The following is a 23299-nucleotide window of genomic DNA, read 5'->3' as shown; positions in this document are numbered from 1 at the left end:
CTGCTGCCTCCTCCCACCCCGGCAAGGGGAAGGGAAAAAACTTTCACTTTTGTGCGTCCCTCCCGGCGTGACGCTGCGCGCTGACGTCACGGGGCGGGGCTTTAATGGTGGTGTGCCGCGAGATTTTTTCCCGGTAAACAGGTGTGCCGTTGCCCAAAAACGTTTGGGAAACACTGCACTAGAGGATAGTGAGGCTTTCTCTGGAAAGGCATGGAATGATTGCAAGGAAAATGGACAAGTTGCTCGCATTTTTCCTGCACATCTGCTTATCTAAATTGTCATTTAACAGCTAAACAAACCTTTATAAAACCCCACGTTTCTGCATATACACACACAACAAAGAATATATTTCATACAGAATATCTTTTTAGTTGCCATATTTTTATTAATCTGAGTTTTGTAAATAAGAGAAGCATCTACATGTTGTAACCTACATAAATAAAATAATGGTGGAAGTACTTCATAATCTTGTCCTAAACATAGTTTTGAAATCAAATTGTGACTGTGTCCATCTCCCAACAGCTTCAGCTTTCTTCTATAATTTTTTTTGCATCAATTACACTTTTAACATGTTTTCTCCAAAATTTACCTGTATAAACAGTCCATATAGTCTGCCCCTTTACTGTATTCATCCCAGTATCTATGATACATTACCAGTACTTGTTCTTCAGAGTCCATGACTCTCTACAAAAAAAAAGCATGAGGGAAAAAGATCAATTCCACAATTTGCACTGTAGTAACAATGTCAGAAATGCTGAAGAACAAACTTCTATAATACATTCTGATATGTGCACTGTTTCAAATTTTTTTAAAAAAAATACCATATTTACATGCTGCTCTCAGGCAGAGTTGGGCGATATCTGGTTTTCAACACTGCCATATATCACCAGCTGAACATTGTGATATACCAATATATAATGATGTCTGAAATAAGGATGGAACTATGTAGACACAAACAGTAGGGCTGGGTGATATCTGGTTTTCAACTTCATGATATATCACCAGCTAAACGTTGCAATATACTGATATATCACAATGTCTGAAATAGCAATGGAGCTATGTTGAGGGAATGGCTGGCTTCACAGTTTTTCCTACACTGTGATTTCAGCACAGCGCACACACACAAATCATGATGCATAATATATTGCCAGGTCAAAAATTATAAAACCAGTATCACAATAGGGACTTCAAACTGGTTTTGGACTGTATATTGATACACAGTAGTACCTCGTTGTGAGTCCGCCCTGTTTAGCGTCCATTTTGTGGAACGTCCGCAGCAAACCCAGAAGTACCGGAACGGGTTACTTCTAGGTTTGACGCTTGCACAGGCGCAGAAGTGCAAAATTGCTCATGACAAGAGCAGCGCTTTGTCGAGCGTCCCTTTTGTTGAGCATCCGGGGCTCCGGAACGGATCCTGGACTCAAAACGAGGTACCACTGTATCGGCTAGCCCTACTCCCAGGTTGTAATTCACAAAATATTTTACGAATTAAAAAATGACTGTAATCCTTATCAAATACTGAAACAGCTTGTATTCACAGTCATGAAATCCTCATACAGTGAGAAGACTCACGTCTTGTGCACTTTATAGTTACCTTGTGCAAATGGCGTACATGATTTTCCAAAAAATTCTTTGTTTCCATATAAAGTCTCTCCCCCAGTGGTTCAGGATAGGCCACACACAAAGCGTAAATGTCCCTGGGTTTAAAGTCAAGGATGAAACATACTTTCAAGTTCTCTTAACCCAAACTTTTAACAAGATCTTAAAAACAAATGAACAATGTGGCTTGGTTTCAAGGCTTGCACATGGGAAAGTTGCTGGCTTTCTCTTTCAATTGCAGTTCCATGTACTGCAAAGAAGGCTGTTCAGGAGAGGCTTTCCCAGCCTATAGAAAAAGCATCACAAGTGGGAATGGAGGGCCTGAAAATCACCAGAATGCCATGAAAGGGCCTTTTGCCCTGGCCTGTATTTACAGTGTAGCATAACCTGTAAGGAATCTGTATCTTTCAAACAATAGTTTTCTGAGAACAGTGTTATTTCTCCAAGTCTAGAGCAAGAAGCAGTTCCTCACAAGAAGAGCAAAGTTACTTACAGATTTTTAACAATACACCACTTCATACTATTAGAAGCTTCAGCATGCTTTCTTCTTGTAAACTTTGGTTTCCGAGAGGATGTTCTTCATTATGGTCTGCTTCCTTTGAATACTCATCACTAACAACGTAACAGTTGGCCATATGTCAAATATTATCTCCTCCAGAAAAATGTCTTGCAGTCTAATTTGTCTGTAGTAACAGGCTACATAGTTCCTAAAATAAGCCTCCCCCCCCAATACCCCACCTCTATTAAAGCTTTCCTGGAAGACAGAAGAGAAAAGGAAGATATCTAGCCAAAAAAATGATAATGGCACCACGTTATCATTGCTCATTATAAAAAACACACTGTCAAATTTCCCCCATAAGCCATCCAAAACACAAAGCACTGAAACAAGCAAGGTTTTTCCAGAAGGATCTGATCCATAGCTGATGCATCTATGGGGGAAAAGAACTACTATACTCTTGGTTTTTTCTAAAGCAACTGAGTAGACTAGAAGCACGAAATAAAGGATGAAACAAAAATAATTCTTTCTAAAATAAAATCCTGCCTATAGAAGGCATTTATGAAGCCAGCTTTTTATTTCTGAATACCAGAAAATGTTGCTGCTGTTGCATTTATGAGAAACTTTTAAAGTCTGGGGAGTTCATTACATACCTAGTAGTTTTCATAAGGATTGACTCATTGTAGCAAATAATAAGCAGTTGCCCTAACCATGTTTTTCTGAAAAATACAAAGATAAGCAACAAATTGTGAACTGGACTTTGAATCAAGTGGAAGCCCTTCTTCAATTCCTAAGCTTTTTTGCATTAAGATTCAATAAACTCATATATTTCTGTGTGATCAAGCCCCTCTGATAGCGACTTTTCCAATAATGATCAGAAACTTGTCTCATGGCCCCAGAATCTGCAACATGTAGAATTTCAGTGGGAACTTTCCAAAGGGAGAAGAAAAAGTGACTAGACCGCAAGTCTTGAAATGGCAGCTGACCTTTGGGTGAAACATCTGAATTGGTCTACCCACTACCCAAAGCAATTTTCTGTTTTAAAAGGAAGAAGCTATCATCATCATTAAACAGCATCTGAATCCTTTAATACCCAGCATCTTCATTTGATGGGTGGAGTTCTAGAGGCTATCCAACCTGCTTGATGAGATAAGATCTCAGCTGAATTTTGGGTCCTGTTGTATTTGCCTTGCTTGGTGCTGCAAAGTCTGATTCTCTTAACCCAAATTCTGTTTCAGTTCCCTTCACACCTTGCTTAGCATCCTGGCGAGGAAACTCCTGTAGCAGGCAGTGGGCGGACCCACAAAAAGCAGAACCCTCCATAATTTGTTCTTCTTCCTATATTTAGATTTCTGTGTTTAGAACCAGAACTGTACTGCAGTTTATGGATTACTGGGGTCTACCTTCCTGAAGCAACAAACAGGTTTCCAGGGGACAGAAGTGGTATTTTGGTAACCACTGGTATTATGGTAACACATTGCAAATGCTGCAATAAGATCTTGTTGAAAGCCTATCCACCAATTTCAAGAACAACCAGTGCCAAGAAATGAGAGCAGGGGCATAAAGAAACAGGAGTCATTTACTAGGATGAAAAATGGAGTAAAGACAGAATGACAGAATTGTGTTAAATGGCTCCCTCCCACATCAAAAATCTGTTTCTACCAGCCTGAACCATTCAACGGAAACTTGGAAATGACTTTTACTTTAAAAAGCAAAACTAACTTTCTAGAAAGAAGTTATAAAACAGTAAATTACTTCTAGTAACATGCTTAAGTTATGCTGCGAGGGAAGCACAGTGCCAGAAATATCTTGTTCCTGCAGGGGTTCAGGCTGAACAGATCTGAAGGTCAAAAGGTAGCTGAAAGTGAGTCAATGCTTTAAATAAAAGTAGCATGTGATCTCCATTGCTCTTTACAAGAGGACTTGGTATTATACTGGAGCACACACAGTATCCTGAGCATATTTACTCTGCTTTCAATCTCAAGGAAGGTACGCACTATCGAAAAACTGAATTAAAACCTGCTGTGAACATCAACACATTTGGGCATCATATGAGCAAAGGAACAGCAGCTGCCTACATAGGACAACTTCTTTGCACCCATCTGTAAGGTACAATAGATTCCCCTCTACTAATGCATCATGATGTACTAAGTTTACCGGGATGCAGTATCAACATCATAGGTAGGCAGGTTGTTTCTGTAAGAAAAGCAGGTTGTTTCCATCCCCTATACCACATATTCTAAAAGATAACTGGTCATGCATCCAGCATCCAGCATCCAGCAAAATATAGCTTTGATTCCTGGCATTTCCAGGTAAGGGCTAGGAAAGAATCCTGTCTGAAACCCTGGAGAGCGACTGCCAGTCAGTGCAGACTATACAGATAGACCAAGTGTCCAGCTTTGTATATGCTGATGAGAACAGTCACTCTGTCATAAAGGAAATAGCTACTGACAGATTCCACCTGGCTTGAGGTTTTACTAGTTCCTTCAGTAGCATGTGTCTTATCTTGCAAACGTAAACGTTCACAATTTGCATATATAGATGGGTTGCATCCAGCTTATACTAATAATTAATTGCAAATACACTGACAATCCTTCAAAAAGGCCTTTTGTTGAACGATTCTCTGGAAAAAGGCAGTCAGTGTTACCAATAATACAATGGATGACTATCCTTTCTTCCAGAGCAAACCAAACATCAAGCTATCCACTGTCATAGTCAATCAAAGCAACAGTTAGAAATCTAACCCAACTGCAGTAAAGCTAAACAATAGTTCAGATGAGGCTACTTGTGCCACTCGGACTGTTGGCATATTTATTAGGGATGTCAATTTGTCTGTTCTAAGTGAATAAAAAAGCCACATCTTGCATTCAGAACAGATACCAAAAAATCATGTACTAAACTCAATGTAATTAAGACAATCATTATCATTCATCCATAGCAACAGTTCTTAGGAAGTGATCAATTCAGATTTTCCCCATTTCACTGTATGCAACATTTCTGACAACTTCTTTTACAATGAGGTCCTCATTTTCTCAGAAGTAGTAAAAAATGGGGGTCATAAAGACATTTTATTCCAGCTGACATTATGCTGGGCACAAATTTATGCACGGTTATGCCAAACCAATATCTGCAAGACACACAATCACATGCAATCAGAGGCTAGCTTCTACTAAAAGGATACGAAAAGCGGTCATTCCATGTTGATCTTTCCACATAATCCAACATAACAACAGCTTTAATTGTTGTAAGCAGCTTGTTCCATGTTTCATCAAAATCAACTACTCGTGGTTTCAAGGACATTGTGGGGCGTTAGTATTGATCTGCAAAAAAGAGAAAAATCCAGATGATTAGTTTCAAACCAATGTTATCCACAAAATATTACTATATTGCTTAACTCTTTTGTTTTAAACCTTATAATTGGTTAGAGGAGGAGAATGATGATGTAGATGGTTGTATTATTTGTATGCCGCCCATCTGACTGGGTTGCCCCAGCCACTCTGGCTGGCTCCCAACAGAATACTAAAAACACAAAACATCAAACATTAAAGGCTTCCCCAACTGACCTGCTCTATTACCCAGGCTGATTTCTGCTGGTACTCTTAGAAATCTTTGCTACAGAAATGTTGCTCTGTGGTACTTCTCTAGCAAAGTGCAATATTCCGTGGTCCTCACTGTTGCCATGTATACTACAAATAATGCGCGCAAGAATGAATCACAGAACAAACAGCGTGATTCCCAGAAAGAGCCTGAGTAGATCGGGGTCAATTACATGCATCAGACCTAGAGAGGTTTCTAGGAAAAGTACACAGAGTGGCACAGAGCCTAGAAAAAGTAGCCAAACTGTTTCCTTTTAGGTGTTTCTTGCAATAGCAAATGGAATCCCGTAACAATGAATGATTTTGTTGTTCCAACAGGAAGCCAATAGGGAGGTCGATGATGCTGCAATTAAGTAGCAAACAAACAGAAAATTTGAGTTGCACTTAAATAGCTTGCACTTCAATTGTAGAAAATTGCTTTTAAATGAGTCAGTGTAGCAGAACAGTTAAGTGTATTGGAGGAGGACTGGACAGACCAAGGTTCAAATCCCCACTCAGTCATGGATCACTGGGTGATCTTGGGACAATCACTGTACTGTATTAATGTCCCAAAGAGATCATTTACTTATACTGTATATATGAAAGATCTGGTGTGTGTGTGCATTTTATGCTATATAGATTTAAAATTAAATCTGAATTTAAACACAAGCCATCCTGAAATGTACACTTAAGACTCCCAAGCACTGAATCCAAGACTCTCTACAAAGCAAACTGGTTCAGGTCAACACATCAGTTCTTCTGCAAATCAGGAACTTACTGCGGGCTTATACAACCCCTCCTCCTTCTCATGCAAGCAGACTCCCTCCGCCACTTCCTGGTCACTAGTAACCATAGTTTGCTGCTTACTGCTAATAACAGTCTGCTTCCAAAACAGAATCAGAACCACAATTTGAAATAATCCACCGAGTCAACATTGGCGCCAACCTGACCTTTAAGTGTGGTAATGGCAAGGCAAGGATATCCAGCTGAAGAGAGGCTGGGGGGGGGGGGCAGATATACCCATATCCTGATCTCTAAACTGCAGTTAATAACTGTACTAGCCCTGGGCTCACTGAGGGCTAGAGCAGAGATTCTCAAACTCTAGTTCACAAAATCCATTCAGGTCCACAGAAAAGTTGCGAAGCAGCTGAAAGTATCCAGACTTGGCATAGCACTTTGTTTTTTTGATAGCAAGCGTCACTTCAGAGAACTTAGCACTCCAAAAAGGTGCATCTGTCACACTAAAAATACTGTCATTATTAAAATATGAGTTGTGCAAGTGGTTTTATTTGTATAACATATGAAAATGACTATTTACACCTAGACTCCTAGCAATTTCCAAGTGGTGTGGAATATTCAATATTCCTCAATAAGTTTGTATTTGTTCACTCACAACAGCAACACCAACATTAATTCAAGTTATCTGAGCAGACCAATGAACCCAAATTTAGCTGATAATGCTGACTATTCTAAAAGCGCATTTTTGCCATTCTGTAGAAATAAGAGAAATCGCCATTTTAAAACACAGCACACTGTATGCTTCCTTACTCATAGCAAAGATGTATCAATAACTATCTCCAGAATACAATGAAAGAAGAGAAGAAACAATGGAAAACAAGGGCAAACATTCAGAAGTAGAATAGAAACAGAAGCAGAATAAAACTGTTGACAGTTCTCACAGTGGTGAATCAATTGCTATTACTTTTCGGAAAGATGGAAATTGGTTAATTTACTATGGGTGGTATGTCAATAAGTAAAAAACTGTTTATGTGAACAAACCTAACACAGCTCTTTAAGGTGCATGATTTATACAGTTAAAATTTCCTATAGTATCTTCTTTATGAATCAATTACAACATTTTACCTTCAGGCTATTCTGTTAACACCAACTTACACCTGCGTACCTATCTTATCCAGGCATACTTCACACAAAAGAAGTTCAGACTGGTCTTTCTTGATAAATCTAAAAGATGTCTTAAGATGAGTTGGAACTAAAATTGCTTAATCCTGAAGTCTACAAAACTTGGGGGAAGATAGACACAATATATGAAAACGATATCCTCAAGGACTGAACTTATCAGACAAGCGTCTGGAGGCCTGCTAGTTTCTTCCCCATAACTCCCATGTACAGCATGATATTGATAAGTGTTTTCCCATGTTGGCTGCCTCATCACCTGATATTCAAAAGTATACCAGCTTTAAATACATAATTTTCATTGTCTCTGTTATGGCTAATAGCAGTTCATGGTTCTATCTTTCATGAATTTCTGTCCAGTCCTTTTTTAAAAACAAAAACAAACCCATGACTAACACCATATCAGATGTCATAATGACATTTTCCCTAATGGAGATAACAACTGTGCATAAAGGGAAATGTGGGCATGAATTTTGTTTCAGTCAATCTAAGCATGTTTTAGCTCACCCCTCATTAGCAAGTGAACTCAGGGATAAAACAATAAAAGATAACTGCAAAAAAAATTCAATAATAGCATAAATGGGCCAGTTAATAAATTAAAACAACTACCCAGCACAGGGGTAGCCATCAATAACAAATGGCCGAGTCTTAGCACAAATGCCATTTGTAAAAGCAAATAAGAGTTGGTGCCAGCCATTTCTCATGAGCACTTCAAAAATAGGAGCGCCACCATGGAGAAGGTTTTTGAGTCCCTATCAAGTGTGAAGTGGTCCTAAGATTCTACAGAATACAACGACATTGTGGTAGTACTTCATTACTGAGGTATGCACATTACATCTCTCCACATCTTAACTTTGTCCGAGCCTTGGGAAATTGATACCTGCTAAAGAAAAAATCCTTCCTGGTAGGGTAGTCTGCCAGGTCCACTGCTGAAGTCATCTTGATAGGATACATTGAGTGAATGGTGAATTTGGCGGTGTGTGAATGGATTTATAAAGAGAGATACAAAACATATGATTACACCAAAAAAGGAAAAGGTTTATATGCTAAAATGGAATGAGATACATATATACAGGTGACTCTCAACTTATGTGGTGGTTACATTCTGGTGATAACATATAAAGCCAAAATCACGTATAGTCAAAGCACGGTGGGTTTAACAACAAGTGGGTTTGCAAAAAAAACTTCCCCCTGGAAGCCCGTTCCCTTTCCAATTTTAATTATTTTTGCCATGTAAAGCTCATTGCATGCAAGTTAGATGTGCATAAGAAGTATCCCTGGTTTACTGCATGACACTCATTATGTTTGTATTTTAAAATGCTGTAATTGTAATTCAGTTAATTCTCAACTAGAAGAAGTGCAAGAGATATAATTCTTGCATTCACCAACATGCAGTCCAACACTGACTATTTTAATTCATCTCTCACAAATCATTTGAGAGAGGTCTGGAGAGAGCAGGAAGCAATGAAAGAAGGCTCACTATTGACGTCTATCAAGGCAGTGTCAACTACCTATCTCCTTATTTGCAATGTAAACCACAACAGGAATATGATGTTCATTGCTAGTATCTTTCACACTCTTGTGCAGGAGGATTTTTTTCTGATAGGATAAATGCCAGGAGTGTATTGTCAATGATACTTTTTTTCTGGAGAAGTTGTTTTTAAGGCTATGGCTTTCTTAGAGGTAGTTCTTGAAAACTGTTGCAGATCAATTTAATTTTATGGGCCAGACAGTTGGTGGCGTTTCAAAGGACACATTTTGGATGCCCAAACTCCCAGTGGATTTAATAAAACTGTCTTGTTTTGCTGAGGCGATAATGGAAAAAAGTGATACATAAATTTTCAATGGTGCTACTGCATGCAAGCCGGATTTTTCATTATCAGAATTCTTAGAACCATCACCTTCACGCTCAGTACCTGGTTTAAAAATCCAGCAGTATTACTCATGCAAAGTAAAACAACATTAACCCTCCCTGCATTTTGCCATTCATCTACACACTTCTTTGTTTGTGACTGGCTTGCCATTTCCAAAATGGGAACAAAAGGCCTGCGGTTGTACCCTCGTAGTGCTTGCTTGAGCAGAGTCTTATTCAGGTGTTCTTTGATGCCACACACTCGACAGGTAAGGTTATGATCCAAAACTAGCATCACAATCCTTAACCGTGTCTACTCAGAGGTAAACCCTGATGACTTCAATGGGCGGGGGGACTTGCTCCCAGGAAACGAGCCCTGAACCAGCCAAGGGGCTTAAGCCCCATGGAAAGCAATGCAAAGCGCGGCACAAGTCTGGATCCGACCCGGAGTTTCTGAACACGCCCGCAAACATCCATGAGGTCGGGGCTCGGGGTAAAGGGCAGCAAACGGGGACGGGTCGCAGCAGCGGGACACATACCGGCAGGGAGATCATATGGCCCGTTCTCTAGACATGGGGGGAAGAAGGCCAAAGAGAAAAGAAGAAGAAAGCCGGGGACGAGGCAGAACATAAGGGGCGCCTGACCCACAAGGGAAATGGGCGAGGGGGTGGGGGGAGGCGGAGGAAAGAGAAGCGGAGAGAAAGGGCGGCCCCGCTCCCCCCCCCGGTTACCTGGCAACAGGAGAGGCCTGGGTCAGTGTCGCCTCCCCGCCCCCTCCCCACACGGCGCGTCTCCTGCGCAGGCTGCGGCTCCTGCCCCTCCGCTCCCCGGGATCCTCCTCACAGGGCTGCCATTACCCAGCCGCCACGGCTGCCCGTTGAGCCCCGCCCACTGGCTTCCCAGTAGCTCAGCGCGGGCAGGTTGTGGGAGGGGAGGGCGCGCCCATTCACCTCACCCTTTTACGCGGCCGCCTCCGAGGCGCACGCCAAGGCCGCTTCTCCCGGCTTCTCGGCCCGTCAGGCTCCCCCCATCAAGGTTTCGCGTTCGGCCCCCGGAGGCAGGCCGTTCATAAGCGCGCCTTCGTCTTCCCCCCTTTTCTCTCCTCTCCCTCGGAATCGCGGAGGCAGTTGGTATCGCCCGAGCTACGGGAAGCGCGGAAGGCCAAGCTTCCTCGCCACTTCCGTCCCCTCCAAGAAATAAATAACGCGGCTTCCTTTACCGCAGACGAAAAGGAGAGGTTGGGCTGCGCGTGCGCCGCTCTCTTCTTTTGTATGCGCGCGCTTCCTAATTTGGCCGTGCGTGATTACGTGCTCTTTTGCTGGGGCGAGCTGCCGCGCTCTTGCGTGGAGCGAGTGAGGACGTGCAAAAATAAAATAGTGGCCCCGCGGGAAAGGGAACGTTTTAGCAAAGTAGGCGTTTCTATATTGTCGCTAGTCTTCAAGTCAGCAAATGCAAGATGGGGTATGGTGAAAGAGAAAAAATGTATTTTTAAAATTATGTATATACGGTTTGATTGTAAAAACAAAAACAAACACGAAATTGCACAGCAGTAATAGGCATCTCTGTGTGCGAGTGATGTATCAGCTGAAAGTATTGGGGCCCAATTCTTCATAGAAATCCAGTATCTTAACGCCTGGTGAGAAGGCTGGGCTTTGTACAGTATGGTGAGTAGTGATGTGCTTTGAGTATGCTCAAATGCAATCACTATTGTTTCATACATACATGAGCCCTGCTAGATCAAGCCAAACCCAATTTCCTCCAGCATTCTGTTTCCACAATGACCAATAGGCAATCTGTGTTGTGGATTACCACAGAACAGGTTTTCCTGGGGCTGAGTCATTTCCCCCAAATCCCAGGTCCTTCCTCCTGGTTTTCTTCTGTTAGGTGAGGTATCTACTACAATGAACCTGCAGTGGGTGGAACTGGATTGTCACTGTGGTCTACTTATCCTCAGCTGTGGAATCCCCTCTGAAAACTCAGCAAAACCTGTGTTTTTGTTGTTAGAAGTTGGTATACAAGTTGATTAGTTTGAAATGAAATTTCAACCATTAGTGAAATTTGGGATTGACGATTTAACATAGATTTAACTTTGGCCACCTCATGAGAAGAGAAGGTCCCTGGAAAAGACCCTGGTGTTGGGAAAGATTGAGGGCACAAGGAGAAGGGGACAGAGGACGGGATGGTTGGACAGTGTTCTCAAAGCTACCAACATGAGTCTGACCAAACTGTGGAAGGAAGTGGAAAACAGGAGTGCCTGGTGTGCTCTGGTCCACGGGGTCACGAAGAGTCGGACACAACTAAACGACTAAACAACAACATTGATTTTAGTAGATTATACATCAAGGCCAGCTTTATCCCTTTGCATGAAGATAAGGCTGCTGTAACATTTTAATTTTGCAATCCCATGCAAAATAAGCAAGCACTGAATAGGTTCCAGTTATACTTCCAAGGCTCACCACTGTCTTTAATCTGAAAAAGCAGCAGCAGCAGCCACCTAGAGGGCACCCTATCCTCTGCAATTTAAAGTTGCCAGACTGCAGAATGAGAAACCTCATGTCTTTCCCTATTCAGCCAAATATAAAGTTCTGATACTAGTGAAGATAAATTATTTTTATCTAATGTAGGGTGTCATTAATAACTGAGGAGAGTATTTTGACAGGATAATACTTCACACATCTGATTAAGTGTGCTGTAGTCTATGAAACCATATACAGTATACCATAATAACTTTGTTTGACTTTAAGGTGCCACAAAGCTCCTTGCTTTTGTTGCAACAGATAAGGATACCTCTCTAGAAATTGTGTCATGTTTGCTATGTTTGATTTAGAGAACCTAAATCAAGTAAAACTAGCATCTCATGCAGCCAGGTATCATAAAATGTGCAGTTTTTCCACCTTACCATAGTTTATTATTATTATTATCAAAATATAAGCCAGTGAAAACATTTACAATAACAAAGAAGAGATACAAAAATGTGTACAGTAAATAAAAGTGATTCTGAATTTGTGCAGAGTTCTCATAAGAAATGCATATCTTACATGGTACAATAACAGGGAACAGTTACGGCTACCAATGTGATTAGTAAATCCCAGTGCTTTTTTTCTGGGGGGCGCAGGGGTACACATACCCCTAAACATTTTGTTAGTCTAATGGGAGAAGAAACTAATTTTTTTTAAAAAAAATTAGATTCTTCTCTAGCACTGTGAATTGTCAGTTCTGTTGAATAGCACGGTGAATCGTCAGTTCCGTTGGTAACCCCAATGGCGGCCTCATTTCCTGTCACGGTGTTTCCTGAGTCTCAGACGGAAGCGAACATTTAATATGTGAAGTAGGAGTTGGACTCTAGCCCGGTGATTGGTCAGTTTCGTTGTTACCACCTCCGATGGTGGCGTCATTTCCTTTCCCGGTGATTTTCTTGAGTCAAAATGAGAGTACCCCTAAATAATTTTTTAAGGGGAAAAAAGCACTGGTAAATCCCATGGAGTAAAAAACCCTGTAGGCTCTTTTATAAATAAGCAGATCAACTCTCAAGTGTATTTTCTGTGCAAGTGAAAAGCTAACTTGATGAAACATTAAATATCAAGTGGGGTAAAATTGTGACAGGGTTGAGGAACATCAGGGTTCTTGCAAAACTATAAACAAGCAGCATTTAGTGGCAAATGATGTAGTTTGCAATCTCAAAGGCCTTACAGAATTCTGCCAAAAGACTACTCCCAAGGCCAAGCTTTATGAAAAGGAGCATAGTAATTGCACAATCTGAATTGCTTTTGCTCAACTAATTTGTATAAAGAACAGCCAGGAAATCCTATTGTAATGCATTTGCTTCCAAATCCAGGGAAAGACCATACCTCAGTGGTACAGTACAGCATATGCATATCACAGGCAAGCTTGGTGGGGTCTCGGGAGATGCCTTCCAACAAGCTTTTGGGAACCGATTGCTTTTAATGAAAGGGCTGGTGCTGTGCTCTTATTGTAATTATTTGTATGGTTTCATATATGTATCCATATGTATCTATATTAACAGATTTTATGTATGTATATAGTTTTACTTCTAAAAAATTTAATTGTTATAAATCAGTTTTTTCTATGTTTTTAGCAGTTCTCATTTTTACATGTAAGTCCCCTTGAACACAGTCAGGGGAAAAAGGTGGGGGAATTAATAAATAATTCATAATATGCATTGCATGCAGAAGGTTCTATGTTTGTACCCAGGTAGGACTAGGAAAGGGATGGGTGGCACTGTGGGTTAAACCACTGTGCCATTTGGGCTTGCCAATCGACAGGTCAGAGGTTTGAATCCACGCGACGGGGTGAGCTCCCGTTGTTTGGTCCCAGCTCCTGCCAACCTGGCAGTTCAAAAGCACGCAGTGCAAGAAGGTAAATGGCGTTTCTGTGCACTGCTCTGGTTTCACCAGAAGCAGCTTAGTCATGCTGGCTGCAAGACCCGGAAAAACTCTGCGGAAGTGGACCAACGCCAGCTCTCTCGGCCTGTAAAGCGAGATGAGCGCCGCAACCCCAGAGCAGAGTCGTTCGCAACTGGACTTAATTGTCAGGGGTCCCTTTACCTTTAGGACTAAGAAAGGCCCCTGCCTGAAATCCTGGAGAGCCACTGCCAGTCACTGCTAACAATACTGGGCTAGATAGACCAATGTTCTGACTTAATATAAGGCAGTAACTCAATCTCAGTAAAGTTTACATAGCTTGTCTTATTGAAGAACTGATGCAATAGGAAAATAAAACTGCACATTAAAATATAAATTGATGGTGTGCATTCCAGGTTTCATGGCGTACTCTCAATTATGTATGGTACTCCTACAGTTCAGTGATCTTGGGGAGACTATCAGAAATGCATGTGAACAGTGTTTTGGGGGATGGGGTTTAATTGTCAAGTTGGAAGGGACCCTGAAGATCATCTAGGAATATGAAGGAATATGAACCGATCCTTGGTAGCTTGAACCAAGACCGTGGCATTATCAGCACCACACTCCAACCAACTGAGCTAACTGCCTTGGAAATGCTATATTAATTGCAATTTATCCTTCCAGGCACCCCACTATGTGGGTTGAACAGTTTCAAAGTCGCATCCTTGGCAGCAAAATTATAAGCATAGGAATTAGGTTGTAAAACCTTGTTTTGAGCAAGTCCAGCTATGAAGTAAGCTGGCTCTCCCTTTCTTACCCGGCTTAACAAAGAAACAGGTAACTAGTATCAGTGGCTGCTAGCCAAGAAACCTATGCTCTGCATCCAGCTGGAGACCGTTGTTGCTTCTGAATACCAGTCGCTGGAAACTTCCAAGAGAAAAGAGTGCTCTTGTGCCCAGGTGGACTTCCAAAACACAGTTGGCCGCAGGATGCTGGTCCAATAGCTGATACAGAAGGGTCTTTTGTCCTTGCAGCTTTATCTATAAGTCTCTCCCTCTCTCATTAAGGAGTCCTGGGATTGTTCAGTTATAGAGGGCCGGAGTAGATGACCCTTGTGGTCCCTTTCCAACTTCTATGATCTAAACCTGTAGCTCTCCAGATGCTGCTGTTGGATGTCCAGCATAGGCAATGATCAGAAGTTCTAATAGGGAATAGTAGTCCAAAAACCTATGCACAGCTAGTGCTTCACCACCTCTGCTTTGTAACTTTTTTTTAAAGCCCTCACTGCACGCTCACTGCCATTGGCACATTTCCCTTCAATGTGATATGAATTTCGCAGGCCGTCATATTGGAGTCCAGCCTAACGGTAGGATCCTACCCGTTTTTACTCAAGAAATGTACCCACAAGGCTAACACTGCAGCAGCACATCTCTTTATAAAGAGACATGCTGCTGCAGGGTTAGCCGTTATTCAATTTTCTAATTTATATTTCAAAATATTCATTTAAACAATCTTAATGACTTCCCCAAATGCAAATGGATTGCAAATGAATCAAATAAGTAAGTATGCCTTCTATTGATGTTTTCTTCCTTGTACTATGTTTTAGAAATATATGTTTAATTTACAGGAAATCAATTTGTTACAATGTGATATGATGAATGTATGGCTAAAGAAACCACTAAAAATGAACAGCAAAAATAAAACCAATGACTTCCCTTCTTTCTATGGTTCATTTGCATACTATACATCCATGCATATTTTACATGAACTAAACTGTTAATCCATTGTTATAGCCATCAAAACTTATTTACACTGCTGAATTTATCTTAATGCTACCAGCGTTTTTAAATGAACACAATCTTCACCCATATCTTCAGTAAACATTTCCCAGTCTTCTTCGAAAGTACATTCTGGTTCTCTTTTTCTATATGTTAAATCTGCAAGCTCGCAGCAGCACCTCTCTCAGCCCTTGACATTTCTGTTTCGGGAAGCTTTTAATAGTTGATAAAATTATTGCATTTTAAGATTTTGCTGGAAGCCGCCCAGAGTGGCTGGGGAAAGACAGCCAGATGGGCGGGGTATATATTATTATTATTATTATTATTATTATTATTATTACGCCGCGTATCGCTTTGTAAACCTTTACTCAGAAGTAAATCCCTACTGCTTAATGGAGCTGAAATCCCTGGTTAGTCAGCGAGCGCGGCCAAACTTCGGACAGGTCGCCTCGGGGCCTCTATCCTAACACACCAACATTCATTTTGCATCTTGCGAGCGGGGGCGGGGGAGTGTTACACCCACGAAAAGCACCGCAATCACCCTCGCTCTATTTCCGCGGCCCCCCCCCCCGCCGTTCCTGATTAGCCAATCAGTGGGCCGAAACGCCGGCTCGGCGGTTGGCGCGAGTTCCAGCCGTTAGGCCGCCTAAGTAGCCAATGGGCGTTGGCCGGTGGGGAGGGGGGGCGAGGCTGGCCCTCGCTGGCCGTGGCCCCGCCCTCCGCTTCCCCCACTCTCCCTCTCTCTCTCCCCCCCCTCTTCCTTTCGCCGCCGGCTCAGGTGAGCGAGGCTAAAGGCGCAGCGATGGTCGCCATTTCCTGAGCAACCCCCCCCCACCCGCGGTGACGGCGCAGCGGCATCAGCGCTGACGTGGGGGCGACGCGCGGCCTCGCCCGGCCCAATCCCTCCTCCCCGACCTACTTTCCCCTGTGACGGGGGCGCCACGTACTCGGGTGAGTCGCAGGAGGGGGCGGGGACAAGGCGGGAGCGCGCAAGGCGGCCGGGCCCTTCCGAGGGGGCGGCCTGGGTTTTGAGGAGGGGAAGGCGGTTGGGGCGACGGGGCGAGCTCTGACAGGCAGCTCCGAAGGGGCTAGGCGGGACGGCGAAGACCGGGAGAAGCGGGGGGGGGGGCAGCATCGGCGGCGCTCGAGGGAGGCTGAGTCAAAGCCTGGCTGCTTTCTCCCTCACACACGAAGGCCGAAATTAACGCGGCTTCGTTGTGACACCTAGAGACCGGCCGCGTTGCCCCCCTCTGCGCATGTGCAGAGTGGCCACCTTCCCACGCACCGTGGCAGGTTTCAGAAAACACAGTATTTTTTCCCCTGGAGGGACGCAGACCCCATGACATTTGGTGAATCTAAGTTTGGCCTTATTGAGGAGCCGTATTTCAGTATTAGTAGGAAAATGAGAGTACCCCTAAATATATATATATTTAGAACAAAAGCACTGAACACAGTAATACTAAAAATACAGCGCGATCCTGTTCAGGGTTACTTAAGGGGAAGCCCCACTATGTCCCTCTATAGTGAATATTTGCCGGTAAGTAAGGGGACGTGTGTGGCACTGTGGATTAAACCGTAGAGCCTAGGACTTGCTGATCAGAAGGTCGGCGGTTCAAATCCCCGCAACGGGGTGAGTTCCCGTTGCTCAGTCCCTGCTCCTGCCAACCTAGCAGTTCGAAAGCACAAAGTGCAAGTAGATCAATAGGTACCGCTCTGGCGGGAAGGTAAACGGTGTTTCAGTGCGCTGCTCTGGTTCGCCAGAAGCGGCTTAGTCATGCTGGCCACATGACCCGGAAGCTGTACGCCAGCTCCCTCGGCCAATAAAGTTGAGATGAGCGCCGCAACCCCAGAGTCGGCCATGACTGGACCTAATGGTCAGGGGTCCCTTTACCTTTTTCCGTAGGGGAATGGCTGCAGCTCAGGGGCAGAGCATCTGCTTCGCAGGGTCTGCGGGCAGGGGTGGGAGAGAAATCCCGTTTGAACCCGCTGCCGGTCAGTGCAGACAATACTGAGCTAGATGGACCAATGGGCCTGACTCAGAAGGCAGCTTTCTGTATTTCCTTCCTAAAGGCACAGTCTTCATGTTTATGCAGGAGTAAGCCCTGCTGAGTTAAAACAAACTTGTTCCCTAGTTAAAACATGTTTTAGGATTGCAGCCTTAATCCTGAGTTTGTTCTTTTTCTCCTCTGGTGTTTCCATCTTTTTCAAGAGATTTCCTTTTTGGTAACTGCTGAGGGTAGAGTGAGGAGTTTAATAGAAAGAAAGGGGTTAAGTTAAGCCCTGCCTTAGGCTAGATATGAAAGAGGAAGCAACACATTAGGCATGTGGAGTCAGAACTCACATGGAGATAAGAAAGCAGAGTTATGGGGAGGCCTCCCCTTAGTGATAGGTTTGGGCTTATCACATAAATTAAGAATGAGAAAGGAAAATTTGAAAATAAAGCAAGGAGAGTTCCATTGTGATCCAGTGGCTGCAGTTGGCCTCTAATAAGCAAACACATCATTCAGAAGATACGATGTTATGGTCACACTGTCTGATCTGGCCTTGGTCAAGTTATGCTATCATAGCCTCAGTTTGAAGGCAAGAAAGGAATCCTAGCAATGATCTGTCACACTCTTTTGGTAAGCATGAGCATACAGATTGTAAAGCATGTTACAGTTTAAATTTTAACAGGATGAGCCCGGGAAATGCAATATTTGCTGATAGCAAAAGAAAGAGAGTATACGTTCTGTGTACGGAAGGAAAGAGGATAGTTTACAAAACATTAAAGTGTATTTTTAGCTGATTGGTGTGATGTAACCCAATGCAGACCCCCCTTATAAATGTTTCATAGGTCAAGTCTTGTGAAGCTGCTTGGCTGTTAGTATGAAATAACTGGCTCTTCATTGAACACAGTGGGGCTTCCTTTTGAGTAAGCATGCCTAGGATTGCTTTGTTTGACTGTTTCATCTGTCTTTCATGCATACCCTGCCACAGATTGTAGAGAAAATGTAAGAAACAAAGGCACCATATTCTCCAGCAAGGCTAAAGGAATTTGTCAAAGGAGCCACCAGTTTTTCTTTATCTTGAAATAGAAAACACTAGGCTTCAATTAGAAAAAAGGGACTGTATGAGGGGTAATATTACAAACAACCAAGGCATACATAATCTCCCTTCAGACTGTATATGGAAAGCCTTCATGCAGACCCTGGCTGTCTTCAATAACTTTGACTTTCCATTTTGTTGATAAAAATATCTAATTTATTTGTTGCAGGGTGGTGTCTTTTAAATACTGCTTAAATGGAGTAAAATAACTAGTAAAGGCAGTGCTTCTCTCTTCATCTTGCTGTCCCCCCAAAAGCTATACTCTTTAGGCATAACAGTGTTTAGTTGTTGGTTATACAGAATAACAGAGCAAGTGAGACAGTATCTGGTCCAGTGAAAGTAATCTTATACACAAAAACAGGAAGCAGAATTGAAAGTTTCACAACTTTCAAGGAACAGGTGTTTTTTGCCGTTATTTCTAGTGTTTAAACGAACTAGTACATCAAAATAATAGCTCAAGCCCTGCACTAATTTTAAAATCTAAAAGTATAAACAAAAGGGAAGCAGAGGAAGAAAGGTACAGGAGAAAGGTTAGTTTTCATGACATATTAGTGAGTTTCTTAATGGGCATTTAATTCCAGTAGTGATCAGGTTGATCATCCCTTTATGTTATTGCTGGGACAGAGGTGATATAGCTATGTAATAGTCCTTGGTTCCATGTAACAGTAAGCAAAAGGTGTTTGGGAACACATAAGTCAAGAATCATTGCACTGTACCATGTCATATAATGAGGTTTGGGTTTTCCTCTAGAACATGGTTATGTATGTATTGTAACAAGAAACATAGCTGTTTAGTGTACCTTATACCTCCATTGTACCTGTATTATGGGTATGGCTTTATTGGCTTTTTTGAACTTGGAATGTTAAATGAAACAACTGCTGTTTAGTATGTTCTTCTGTAAATAGTCACCTAAAAATGATGCTGTATTAACTATAGTTACCTGAAAAGGACTTGTTTTCAGCTAAATGTGAGATTCATGCTTTTTTCAGTCAAAGTCACTGTAGTGAGGAAAATTTCAGGCTGTGCAGTATATGAAGCTATGTTTAGCATTTTTTTTCTTCATACTTCAACATTTCCTGGACCAGGATGCAGCTCCATCACGTACAGAGAAGCACCACATATGATTTTTATGTCATCACGAGTTGAAGTGTGAAATCATGAAATGCAAGGTTTCAGAGTCTTTGAAGCCACAATGAAAAATGGAGAGAAATTTCTTTCTCTTGCACATGAACATGAAAAAAATACCCAGCATCAAGATTTATAAACTACATCCATAAACTGTTAACTGCAAATAATTAATGGTAACAGTATAACAAGGCTTTGCAAAAACAAACAAAAAACAAACCTATAACTTGGAATAAAGTAAAATTTTGAAAGTGTACTTTTAAGACATCATCAGCATAATGCTGCATATTCTTATTCAATTATTCATCAACTTTCATTATTAAACATTTGGATCCACTCTTGTTTCTAGAATGTGAAATAAGATTCCGTATTTCCTGAGAATATATTCTATAAAGTGCAAAACTATGTAGATTTGTTGTAGGATGTATTTTCTTGCATCCCGGCGGGTGTCGCTCCCCAAATAAAGGTTTGTTTCCAAAGTTTGAGGCTCTTCTTTGTGTTAAAACCCTTCTATATTTGTGCTGGGGAGTGTTGGAGGTGCACTCTCACTTCACATGGGGTAACAAGCCTCCTAAACATGTCAAATCAATGGGGCATGTGCCCTACAACAAACCTATCCCAGAATCTTTGGCCATGGACAGTAATTCTCTGGCAAGTGAATGCGTATTGTTTACCTGATGTATGGAAAATACTTGCTGACAAAAGTTTGAAAACCACAGTTGTGGAGTATGAAATCTCCAAAAATTGAGTTGAACATTGTGGCATAGGTACCTTGCATCACACAGTCTTCCTTGCATCGCAATTAGGTCTTCAAAACTCTTGTCAAATCTTTAATTCAGAACTTTAGCTAAGGTGCTCCCCCCCTCCCAATTCTTCACTGGGTGAGTGTGTTCCATAATACTTATAAAATCTCTTGCGTGTGATTGAACGAAAGCTTTTTTTCTCTTTGCGCTTCTGTTCAATATTCTAATGAACCTTGTGTATTGTAACATTGTGAGTGTTGGTTGCTATGGTAGTTAGTTATGACATCATAAATGGAACATAACTTCACTGCAAGGTTCACTAAGAGGGAGAGTGGTCTGGAGAAGGAAGAAGTCCTTAAAAAAAATTCAATCATAATGAGCAAATGTGGCAAAAAACAGCATGCAAGAATTAACATAAGGTAGCCATTGTATAATTAATAATAATAATAATAATAATAATAATAATTTATTTATACCCCACCCATCTGGCTGGGTTTGTTAAAATATGTTTCCGCACTGCAAATATGTAGAATGTGTTTCATATATTAGTGGATCAGATAACCTGAGGAACAACCAAGCACATAAAGATCTTAACATTTAGAAAGAAGGCTTTTCTTTATGTATTCAATCTAATGCTCTCAATTTGACTAGCAACAAAGTTGAAATTTTTATGTCAAACTTTTTTTAAAAAAATACTCATTTACTTGCTAGACATGATTTTTTTGTAGGAGCCAATTAATGAAATGTAATATCTATCCAGGGCCCAGTGTTGTACAACATATTTATAAATGACGGCTAAAGTAATAGAGAGGATGCTTATCAGATTTACAGATGACACCAAACTGGGAGTGGTAGCTAATATCACAGAAGATAGAACAAGGATTCAAGATGAGTTTTACAGATTGGAGAACCGGGCAGATTGGAAAATAATAAAATGATTTTTGGTACGGACAAATATAAGGTCCTACACTTAGGGAGGAAGAACCAGCTGCACAAATTCAGGATGGGGGACACCTTGACAGCAGTACATGTGAAAAGGATCTGGGGTGTCTTAATGAGTCCACAAGCTTAACATAAGTGAGATATAGCAGCAAAAAGGCAAATGCAATTCTTGACTGCATCAACATAAGTTTAGGGTCCAAAACAAGGAAAGTAATAGCACTACTCTATTCTACCTGGTCAGACCCTACCTGGAGTACTGCATCCATTTCTGGGCACCACGCAGGATATTCACAAGCTGGAACATGTGCAGAAGAGGGCAACCAAGATGATCAAGGGTCTGGAAACCAAGCCTTATGAGTAATTGCTGAGGGAGTTGGGTATGTTAACCTGGCAAAAAGAAGTGAAATAATAATCTTCAAATATCTCACGGGTTGTCACAAGCAATCTTATTTTCTGCTGCTCCAGAGAGTAGGACTTAAACCAAAGGATGCTAATTATGAGAAAGGAGATTCTGACTAAACATTAGGAAGAACTTTCTGATGGCAAGAGCTGTTTGACAGCAGAACAGACTACCTTCGAAGGTGCTAGGTGCCTTCATTGGAGGTTTTTAAACAGGTTGGATGGCTATCTGTCAGGGATTTTTAGCTGCAATTCCTGCATTGCAGGGGATTGGATTAGATGACCCTTAGGGTCCCTTCAAAGTCTACAGTTCTTTGATTCTATAACCCTTTATGTCATATAGCTGCAGGTGCCAGATAGCCAAGACTGCCACCATCACGGTGGCAGCTGCATCTCTACATAATTCACATTCACACAGATAGACACATGTTTTGGGGTCACTGTGAAAACCTAGTTTCCTTTGGGATAAGGAGAATTATATGGTGCATTACACACCGACTTTTTGCAGACATGTATCCATATATTGTTATCATGCACTGCTTAAGAGATTTTAAAAATATAAAGTATATAAATGCTTTTAAATAAATAAGTCATGATGTCCACTGAAATTAATGACATTAATAACTCTTGATTTCAACGAGTCTGCTTTGAGTGACTAATACCTGATACCACCCATAATAATTAGCTTCATATATCCTAAGCTAATTCTGCAAGCCAATGTTACAGGTTGAAAACAACTACAGTTCTTTCAAAATATTTCTCTCTCTCAAAAGACTGACATGCAGAATTTACTAGTCTACAGACAAAGACCTTGATTTAGGAGAAACAAAGGCTGAATGACTTCCAGCCGAGTTCTTACACACTAGAGTAGTTTCACCCCAGTGCCAGCTTTTTAATAGAATGCTTTCCTTTCTCCTAAGTGATACATAAAGCTATTGACTTTAGACTGTTTTAAAACCAATGAATTTAACAGAAGTTTCTGCAAGAAAAACCTCTGTGTGTGTGTGTACTGGAAAATTGTTTCAGACCAACATGGCACATTCAGCTACAACTTGTGTCCCAGCATCTGCTATGATGTTCCAAGGAATCATGGGGGGCCCTTTCATTTCCTTGTTGTCATTTCCAAAAACATTTTCTCACCCAAAGGTACCAGTTTGGTTACTTATGCCGTCATGCTGGTCCTGGCGTCTTGAAATGTACTGAGCATATGTTTGTCAAAGACACTTCCTGTAACCTTAAATGGATGTGATCTTTTCACCTATCTGGACATACCTTTTGGTACCTGAACAAACTTGGGGTTATTGTGAGCTTCTGGTCCTTAACAGTGCAAGGACTCATCTTTTTATTATTAATTTTATCTCCTCTAACTTGTTTCCTTAAATACAAAAAGAAGAAAATCCTGCTATTTTAAAAGTAAGATCATATATATTG

At 41.5% G+C, this 23299-nt stretch overlaps 2 protein-coding genes across 22 annotated transcripts in view; one reads left to right on the top strand and one right to left on the bottom strand.

Moving 5' to 3' along the window:
- The window catches only part of CUL2 (cullin 2), a 51403-nt gene extending 35313 nt beyond the window's left edge, over window positions 1–16090 (bottom strand). For 3 of the 16 annotated variants that reach the window (XM_083466844.1, XM_083466845.1, XM_083466846.1), the window contains exons 1-4: window positions 10168–10326; window positions 5277–5415; window positions 1595–1697; window positions 180–684 (exon numbers count right to left, since the gene is read on the bottom strand). Coding sequence is in view for 13 of the 16 variants with exons in the window: in XM_083466847.1 (XP_083322973.1) it covers window positions 590–684; window positions 1595–1697; window positions 5277–5395 (317 nt within the window). In the remaining 3 variants the exon portion in view is untranslated. Of the gene's footprint in view, window positions 1–179; window positions 685–1594; window positions 1698–5276; window positions 5416–9975; window positions 10665–15961 lie in introns of those variants that run through there. The other 13 variants (XM_083466847.1, XM_083466851.1, XM_083466850.1 and 10 more) reach the window with 10 other exon arrangements.
- Window positions 16091–16212: 122 nt separating this feature from the next.
- CREM (cAMP responsive element modulator) overlaps window positions 16213–23299 on the top strand; it is a 31729-nt gene continuing 24642 nt past the window's right edge. For 2 of the 6 annotated variants that reach the window (XM_083467160.1, XM_083467155.1), the window contains exon 1: window positions 20792–20946. In XM_083467160.1, the coding sequence (XP_083323286.1) occupies window positions 20819–20946 (128 nt within the window). In that variant the 5' untranslated portion in view covers window positions 20792–20818. Of the gene's footprint in view, window positions 16527–20791; window positions 20947–23299 lie in introns of those variants that run through there. The other 4 variants (XM_083467162.1, XM_083467161.1, XM_083467163.1 and 1 more) reach the window with 4 other exon arrangements.

This window comes from Podarcis liolepis, assembly GCF_965112155.1.
Source record: "Podarcis liolepis genome assembly, chromosome: 12".
Lineage (NCBI taxonomy): Eukaryota > Metazoa > Chordata > Lepidosauria > Squamata > Lacertidae > Podarcis > Podarcis liolepis.
The sequence above is the reverse complement of the archived record's forward strand: the minus strand, read 5'-3'. Positions and strand labels throughout refer to the sequence as shown.